This window comes from Phalaenopsis equestris, unplaced genomic scaffold (genome assembly GCF_001263595.1).
Source record: "Phalaenopsis equestris unplaced genomic scaffold, ASM126359v1 Scaffold000345, whole genome shotgun sequence".
Taxonomy (NCBI): Eukaryota; Viridiplantae; Streptophyta; class Magnoliopsida; order Asparagales; family Orchidaceae; genus Phalaenopsis; species Phalaenopsis equestris.
The window spans coordinates 81,121-91,249 of record NW_018164787.1 but is presented as its reverse complement, the minus strand read 5'-3'; the positions used below and the strand labels follow the sequence as shown (position 1 = coordinate 91,249).

The following is a 10,129-nucleotide window of genomic DNA, read 5'->3' as shown; positions in this document are numbered from 1 at the left end:
TTTTTTTTATATTCATTGTTTGAGCAATTGGTACCTTGAGATATACATTTGTTGTAATGATTATGTGATGTTTTTTCTAGTGACATTTACATACATTTCCAACATGAAAAATTTACTGTGGAATTGATATAGCTCTCACCTTCTTTGTTTCCTAGCTTGATCATAAATCCTGTCTTCTGGTACACAAGAGAATTGCAACAAGGTATATATATTCTGATAGAAACACAGTTCTGCAAATGAATTGTGTGGTATGTATGTGAATGCATAAAAATTGTGTGATATGTATGTAAATGCACCATAGAAACATAATTATGCAAATGCATTGGATGTAGGGCTGTCAATTTGGCTCGTTGTTCGTGAACAGCTCGTGTTCGGCTCGTTAAGCAGCTCGTGTTCGGCTCGTTCGTTAAGCCTAACGAGCCGAACACGAACAAATTTTTAAGCTCGGGCCGAACCCGAACAACAGTTTGTTCGCTCGTGTTCGGCTCAAAATGGCTCGAAAAAAAAATTTATATAACTTTTTATATAACAATATATTACATATATTATTTATTTAATAATGTATTATATATATTTGTCTAATTTAAATCATAACACCTCATATGGCAATGTGGTTAATGTCTTTTTTTATATATATTTGATCTAGGTTCGAATCCCACACTTGACATCTATTTTTCTCAATTTTAGTTTAACGAGCCAATTTCGAGCCGAACATGAGCCGAACACGAACACGAATATTTAAATCGAGTCGAACATGAACACACTGTTCACGAGCCGATTCCAAACACGAGCTATTTCGAACGAGTCGAACACGAGCCAAGCCTGAGCTTTCTATTTTAAAACTCAGCTCGTTTACAACCCTAATTGGATGGATGCTTTCATCAAGGGAACTTTCTGTGTGTATGAACTTTCTATTCTGTTTAGAAATGAATTTCTTCTTCAAAAGTTAAAAAAATGTAGTTGTTACAGCCTTCTTTTAAACAATTTTAACAAACAGGGGCAATATGATCATTTTTCCAGAAACAACTGCCCCAGCTGTTTTCACACAGCTGCACCAAACAGACAGTCAGCTTCCCCGCAGCAGCTTCCTGGGGAAGCGCAGCTGGAACTGAAAAGCGAACTGAAAAGCTGAGAAACTGCAGCTGCGCCAAATAGAGCTTTAATCTTTAGAAGTGTTATCATAGTCTGTTTAAAAGACTTTACACAAAATAATAATAATAATAAACTCTTGAAGAAAGTCGAGACAATATTTTAAGCATGAAACATTCAAATCTTGATAAAAAGTCATACAGAGCTGTGATTTCAGCAAACTTATAGTAAAACTGACCGGCGTGATAAGATAGACCTAATGATATGAAAACTAGCCCATTCCAAGTCAAATCAAGCCCATATCAAGTCATTGAACCACACTTAAATGATTTTCGGACACACTTGAAAGATCAAATGTTTGCCAAATATGACAATTTTATACTCGAATCGAGCAGTTCGACAAGTCGAATCCAACGAGCCCATGATGACTCACTTTTGACATTATTAAGGCACTCAAATATCCAGTAAACGTCATACGATCAAGAGAAGCTATCTGGATCATCTGATCAAAATATTTCATATTTATGCATTAATTGCACCTAGAACACTATAAATAGAGCATCACCCCTCACATGAGGGAAGAAAACTTGAGAGATAACTTGAGCTTTGAGAAGGAGCCTAAGTCCAACATCATCTCTGCCACCGCAGACCGTCGTCGACCACCACCGAACATTGCTAACCTCCGTCGATTACCGCCGACCTTCATCAACTGTCGTCGACCACCACCAACCAGAGCCGTCAGTCGACATTGTATCTTGGAAAATCTAGTAATCATTTCCCGTCGAAAACTAGTTACTATTTCCCGCCTGTGGGACAAAGGACATCTGTAATCATCAACTTATAGTGGATTTTAACAACTGGTCATGCCCCGTGGTTTTTTTCCTTTTATGGGTTTTCCACGTAAAAACTTATGGTGTCATCACAGGTTGATTCCCTTTCATATGAGTTTGTTGAATCCTCGTGCAATGCTAAAACGATAATTCATTACTTTACCGCCGCAAATTTTCTAGTACGAATCAGTTTGTCGACGTCTATTGGAAAGTTTCAATCCCACAACTAAAGTATTTACGCGGTTTACTACGCTAAAACGATAATTCATTACTCTACCGCCGCGAGGGTCATTTCATTATATAATTTAATCAAAACATTTCAAATTTAAGACAACTCATTTAAAAAATTTATTAAACTTTTAGGATTTAAGATTTTATTTCTATATATTTGCACGAATCTCAAAAAAATTAAACGGGTCTCGCTATGTAACGGGATAGTCAAAAGACATAAATGTCAAGTGTCGTCTCCTTCGGTCGGAAACTTTGAGCTGACCAAATAGAAGTACAACCGAACGAAGGAAACAACCTTTCAAGAACTCCCCCGGCCGATTTTGAATCTCCTCACAAATATGGTCAAAAGGCACATCATGGAATATCTTTTTGATCCTTTGAGAAGACTTATTGTCCAAGAAAAGCTGCCAGTCAGATTATAGTGATATACCCTTTACCCGACGACCCAAGTTCACTACAGGAGAGCCTCTACCCATGATTTCCTGAAAAGTACCAACCGACGACCTTTCTGACCAAATGTCTATTTGTTTACCAAAGGCTTTCAACCGACCGAATGTCTATTTGCCGCCCAAAGACTTTCAACTGACCAAATGACAAGACCATGTCATCATATGCCCCTCTCTAAGCAGTTATCAATACAAAATGATGCTAATATCGATTATGAATATGAAAGGACGTCTGAGTCGGTCACAAATATGAAAAAATGTGATAATAATTTGTAACATCTCTATTAACATAGAGACAAATATGTAATATTACACTAGATAATCATAGGATCAATAAATAGAGGGTCATCTTTCTAACAAAGAACAACTGAATTTACTCTTATCAAAACTCTTATGTTACTGTGCACTCTTTTCCTTTTAAATTTCCCTCTCTATAGTTCTCTCATCCGATGCTCTATACATTGGATTCACAAGATATTTTTGGATTCAACAATTTCAATTTTGGTCTTAAATCCCAAATGCACAAATATCATCCTACAGTGAACTTTGTACTCTAGTTATTCTAAATATAACAATGTGAATTTGAGGAACCTTCATTAAATCTAATAAGAACATAAATGATTTTAAATTGTTTACATTTTTTATGTATTCTTTTAATTCCTTGTACCTTATCTCAAGCTGAGAGGACACTCCTTTACGGTGACTATGGTTGTGTTTGGGGCGGCTGCTGCTTTTCCAAGAAGCAGCTATAAAGCTGCTTCCTGGAGAAGCAGCTTATCAGGAATTGTTCAAAAGTTGCTGATGAAGAAACATGAGTCTATTTGAGAGATTTGTTGTGATGTTGTTTCTGATGAGAAAGCCTATTTTGCCCTTATATATGTAATATATTTGAATAAGTATATTTTTCAGAATAATTACAACTAAATAAGAGAAAGAGCAAGCGAATTTCAAATAAATAATTACAACTAATATATTTGAATATATTCAAATATGGTATAAATCTTTCAAATAAAAAAAATAATATTCAGTGCTCAAATTTCTCCCCCCGAAATGTTTCTCCGCACTAAAGAATAGGCAAGAACAAATAAATTGACCTACTAACAGTCGTACAAAGATACATAAAACAAGTCCACAAAAATTGTATAAAAGAAAAAAAAAACAGTGAACATATATCTATTCTTCCATAACTTCTACTGATTGATCAGTAGATAAGTAGATACTGCTAAATTATCTACCATGTAACCTTCAAGCTTGCATGAAAATTAAGACATTTTCAATTATATAAATCTTTCAAATAATAAAAATAATAACAAGTGCTCAAATTTCTCCCCTAAAAATGTTTTTCTGAACTGAAAAATATGTAAGAGCAAGCAAATTAACGTACTAATAACTGAACAAGCATACATAAAAATTCTATAAAAGACAGAAAAACAGTGATCATATATCTATTGTTCCACAACTTCTACTGATTGATTAGAAACTAACTAGATGTTGCTAACTTATATTTCAAGTAATCTTCAAATTTGCATCAAAACAGAGGCATTTTAAATAGTATAAATCTACAAAAAAATAAAAAGAACAAGTGCTCAAATTTCTCTACCAAAATGTTTCTCTATTAAAGAAGAGAAAAGAGCAAACAAATTGATCTACTAACATTAGAACAGACATACACAAAATAAGTCCAACAAAAATTCTCTAAAAAGATAGAAAAATAGTGCTCATAATCGAACAAAGAAGCCGAATGAGCCAATAGATATGTAAATCAAACCCTCATAATTTACAAACTCACCAAATATATCTAATCTAAATTAGGAAAGGAAATAATTATGTGTTGAATCCAAAATTGTCCGGGAGACAAGCCTAAGGAATAGAGTGCGAGAGGGAGAAAGCATAGAGCTTGATAAAGAACAGTAAAATTGCATAGCCTTTTATTTATGAAACGGGCCTTTATTTATAAAAATGAGGAATGTTTCATAACATTTTGTGCCCATAGATAAATAAATAGAATGAAGTTTTTCGGTCAATACATAATTATAGGGCCTGTCGCCTGAAATGGTGTTCGGTCGAATAGGACCGGGAGTCCAAGAAGGCATCCGACCGAATTTTGGATCAAGTGGCCATGTGTCGTGCGCCTGAGAGGTGACTAGTCGGACCATTTTCTTGGCGGCTATAACTGAAGAGCAGACCAGGAGACCCCTGACTAACCGATTTAAATACATACGATTTATATCGTTCACCCAGTTTGGTTGAAGAATGTCGGTTGATTCATCCACGTGAGCTTTCTGCCAGTAAAATTTAGGGGAGGCAGCCAATTCAGCTCGTCGTTAGATTATCTCCTTCCCGGTCTGCTGATGTCGGTTAGATAAGTAGGGGCATTTGAAATGTTTCTGATGGGTCCCGATCAACCGCATCATCATTTTTTGTCGGCCGTTAGATCACTTTAAGATTCGTGTTGACACATTTTTTTATGAATATATTTAAGTTCACAGATTTCATTGCTCCTTGATAACAACAGTTACAATAAAAATAAGGGAATCTTAATTTTTTTAAAGATGTTGATATTCATGATTATTAAATGCACAATAATTGAACGATCTTATAAATCTGTGCGGAAACCCTTATAAATGGAATGGGGAGAGTTGAAGAAAAAATGTATCTTATCTTAGTATTTTTTGAGCAGGGTGTCTTTTCTTATCTTTTGTTGGTGATCATGGAGAGCGGTTTCCCCTCAAAGGCAACCAAGTTTGGTAAGGACGCCGAGAAGATGCTTGTCCAGGCGAAGGCCTCTTCCAAAAGCATGCATCCTAAAAGCTTTCTGTGGTTGAAACGAGACTCCCTGAATTGGGTGACAAAGTAGGATCATCCGACTCACTTTCTGACCGTCCCGCAGAGAGGTCCCAAGTGAGGGAGGGTGGTTTCTCGATGAAGAAGCGTCAGGCAATGGGGATAACCAGTCTAGAGGGCAGGTCGATGGAGCTGGTAACCTTCGCTTAGGATCCTTCTATGTTAGAGGAAGAGCAGGGAAAAGTCGGCAACTACAGCGATGAGCTAAAGGAATCAAGTGTGACCATTCAGAAGGCAGTCCATGATCCTCCACTGGTGGATGGTCCAAGAGTTGTTGCCTTTTACCCATCGGGGGAACATTATGAAATAAAAATAATGAAACATAAAATAGGAATAGAAGAAAACTATTAAAGAGATTGTCAAAGTTGTCACCAATCCCGATTTAAATACATACGATTTATATCGTTTGCCCAGTTTGGTTGAAGAATGTCGATTGATTCATCCACGTGAGCTTTTTGCCAGTAAAATTTAAGGGAGGCAGCCAATTCAGCTCGTCGTTAGATTATCTCCTTCCCGGTCTGCTGATGTCGGTTAGATAAGTAGGGGCATTTGAAATGTTTCTGATGGGTCCCGATCAACCGCATCATCACATCATCATTTTTTTGTCGGCCGTTAGATCACTTTAGGATTCGTGTTGACACATTGTTTTATGAATATATTTAAGTTCACCGATTTCATTGCTCCTTGATAACAACAGTTACAATAAAAATAAGGGAATCTTGATGTTGATATTCATGATTATTAAATGCACAATAATTGAACGATCTTATAAATCTGTGCGGAAACCCTTATAAATGGAATGGGGAGAGTTGAAGAAAAAATGTATCTTATCTTAGTATTTTTTGAGCAGGTTGTCTTTTCTTATCTTTTGTTGGTGATCATGGAGAGCGGTTTCCCCTCTAAGGCAACCAAGTTTGGTAAGGACGCCCAGAAGATGCTTGTCCGGGCGAAGGCCTCTTCCAAAAACATGCATCCTTAAAAGCTTCCTGTGGTTGAAACGAGACTCCCTGAATTGGGTGACAAAGTAGGATCATCCGACTCGCTTTCTCACTGTCCCGTAGAGAGGTCCCAAGTGAGGGAGGGTGGTTTCTCAATGAAGAAGCGTCAGGCAATGGGGATAACCAGTCTAGAGGGCAGGTCGATGGAGCTGGTAACCTTTGCTTAGGATCCTTCTATGTTAGAGGAAGAGCAGAGGGAAAAGTCGGCAACTACAGCGATGCAGCTAGAGGAATCGAGTGTGACCATTCAGAAGGCAGTCCATGATCCTCCAGTGGTGGATGGTCCAAGAGCTGTTGCCTTTCACCCATCGGTGGAACATTATGAAATAAAAACAATGAAACATAAAATAGGAATAGAATAAAACTATTAAAGAGATTGTCAAAGTTGTCACCAATCAAATCTTCCATTATTTTTGAAGTGGTTGTTTGGCCTACAACATAGAAAGAAGCCAAAACTTCTTAATTTTCCACAATATTAAAATTTCAGTTTTTTTTTAAAAAAAAATTATTCCCATTGGTTCAAAATTCATAGAACAAAAGCTTGTTCTGTTGAGAAAACATGAGAAGTTGTGAAATAAGGATTTGGTTCTTTCAATGAGTTGATGAGGGTATGCAAAAAGTGTATAAAGTGTACAAAACTAGAAAAAAGTTCCTATTTCAAATGCAAATGAGAAACTAGAATAGGAAACTGAATAAAAATAATAGGGTGCAGTGCTCAAAATGTATAGCACATTGGTTAAAAAACAAAGCAGACCAACACACACACACACACACAACAGTTTACCAGAAGAAAAACAACACTATGTTTTCTTCATACAGTTTCACGACTAATTTATACACAGCAGCCCTTCCAAACGGGCCCTAAAGTAGTATCTATGATTCTTTCAAAAACACTATCCTAAGCAATCAGCTCTGCTCCTAATTAACCAGTGATCGACACAATAAAGCGGGTCACACAGAAAGCTCATGTGGAACAATTAGATCCATTAAAACACAAAGCTAAAGCTAAATTACAAATGGAAAATTAGCAATTAAGAGAGAACGCTGAATGCTTATACGTACATAAATGGCCTACGCAGAGAATAATGACTTTGCCTTTGTTGTGCTCTCTGGATCAACGCGACTAATCTCTGCTGCTGAATTCTGAGGAGAAAAAAATGTTGCAATCTCGCATGACAAACAATTCAAATCAGAAAATATAAACTCAAAGGAGAAATCATAACGTCTCATGCATTTAGATAAGAAAATAGCATTGATTATTGTTTTGTGTTATACTATAATTTTTTATTTCATAGTTTTGCTGTCATTTTCAATTTATTTTTCAAACATTCATCTAACGATGGGGCTTATAAGAGCAGGATGGGATTTGTTCTCTATTATTGTGATGTATCTTATTCGATTCACCTATGGTTTTTGATCGACTTAAGTGGTCAGACCGAATTGTTACTGTTTTTGTTCATGATGCCATTATTGATAGATTCATTAGCTATGTAATGAGTTATGAGGTGGCTAACAAGTTATTAGTTGAAGTGTCAATAACTGTAATGAGTAAGTTGGATTAGTGGTTATTAGATAGCTAATAAGTAAAAATAGGGTACATTTTGATTCCTTTTTATGCACGTAATATGCACATGTGATCTTGTAGCCTCAAATAAAATTCTCAACTGCTTATCACTCACAGCCTGATGGCATATTGATATGTCTGATTAACGAGCATGCATCTAGTTGGCATTTAACATTACTTAACAGCTGATTTCATGCATAATTCATTTATCAATAAGTTTGCCAACATAGGTGCATATGAAATAGTTTAATGATTTCACCCTAAGAACCTTGGATTTTGTTTAACTTAGTATTGGGTTTAGGACTAAATTTGCGAGATCATTTGCATAACACATGCACGACTTGAATGAACATATTCAAAAGAGATCAACTATAAAATGATAATTAAAAATTTACTACTGATGTGATCATGAGGTATATAGAGTTAAAAGTTGGTGTTATATTAATGCAGAAAAAAAGATAGGGTCATCTAAAATCATACAACATAATGGGACAAACGCTTGTAAATTAAAAATTCTAATAAGTTCTAGCAAAATTTTAGTCTTTCATACATCGGATGTGACTTTATTCCATGAACCCATGATCAATGTCATCCAATAATTTCTCTTTACATCTCTTGTGAAAATCAAAGGATGGATTTCAAAGATATATGTGATGATTGCTGGAATATATTGTGGGAAACACAAAAGTTATGCCTATTATTACACATTTCAAAGCGAATTTTTTTCAAGCTAGACAGACTTGATCACAAGTATTGTTCTTTTAGATAAAGAAATCAGTAAATGAAGATCTAACAAGATATACTCGCAAGTATTGTTCTTTTAGATAAAGAAATCAGTAAATTGATTACGGCTTACTTAATCTGTAATTTCCTATTACACAAATCACAATTTTACTCTGTTGTTTTAGGTTTATTTGTTCAATTATATTGTGATGATGTGCCCTATGTGAATGTAATGTTTTCTCTAAAATTTATTGTTAGTAAAAAAATGATTAACATAGCATCCCAAATGAAATGAAGCCAACTTAAACGTGTATGGTTTGTTTAGTTCTTTCCAAAACTTTGGATTCATAGTGATGTATATAATTATGCAGCATAATCATTAAAATTATCCAAACTATTCAGTGAAATTAAAAATTCTCATTTTTCATTAATTTCTTTTCAATGTTGTTTAGAGATATTAAACCTAATTTTTGCAAATCATTTTAAACAACTTTATTCATGCAAAATAAGAATATATGCTATGTAATTGAAAAAACAAATTTCTTTAGAGGTGCTTCAGCCCATATCAACTTATAAGTAGAGTGTCATAGCTCTGTAATATGTCTTTGCACAAAACCTAGTCATAAAATTTCGCTCCATACTTTACCATCTTGCCAATTTAGTTCCAATAAATATGCAATATCCAAGCTTCCATATTAAGATAGACATTCACTGCAAAGAAATCCTTTTCCTAAAGATCTCTTGATGTACAAGTGAATAAAGGGAACAACTTCTCTCTGTTTTCGAGAAACTGTAAGTGTTGACTTACAATTCCTACAATTCATCCAACCAATAATAAAGAGAGCATCCTCTAACAATTCTTCTCCAATGATAGTGTTCTAACTATCAGTTGGATTACCAGTAGGTTTTAACCCCAACAAACTAATTTCTCTGAGAATCATTAGCCTATTTCTGTTAGGATAATGCAATAGTTGTTTTGCTATAAGGAAATTCATAGATAATGTATTGTAATTTGCTGTAACGTCTCCAAATTGTTGTAGCGCTGAACTCCAAGAACCACATCAGCACCCTCTGTAGATAGTATGCATAGATACACTGTTAACTGAAAGGTTTTGAAGATGAAGAGGTACTTTAATACATTTCTGCGGGCAAAGCAACTTGTCTCCATTGCCTGTTAGTACATGAAATGGAGGTATAGGATGACCGGTAATTGTAGGTATTTAACCAAACATCCTGAATGAAATTATGGGTGGAATCACCATCAATGAGTGCCTGTACAGGTGTGTGAGTGAAAGTGTTGTTAATGTGTATTGTATTCGGAAGTGATTCCCCAGCTAAAATATGAAGGGCTATTGTTGAACAGAGATCCAGTTAAAGTTTGGATAGTTTGATTGGAGAAGCATG

The 10,129-nt window shown here is 35.3% G+C and overlaps 1 protein-coding gene across 1 annotated transcript; it reads right to left on the bottom strand.

Moving 5' to 3' along the window:
• Positions 1-7,144: 7,144 nt before the first annotated feature.
• LOC110025966 lies at positions 7,145-7,583 on the bottom strand (the record flags this gene model as incomplete). Its single annotated transcript, XM_020726678.1, is given in 1 exon segment — positions 7,145-7,583. A coding segment is annotated over 1 exon segment (74 nt), but the record flags the coding sequence as incomplete, so codon positions are not given.
• Positions 7,584-10,129: the final 2,546 nt, after the last annotated feature.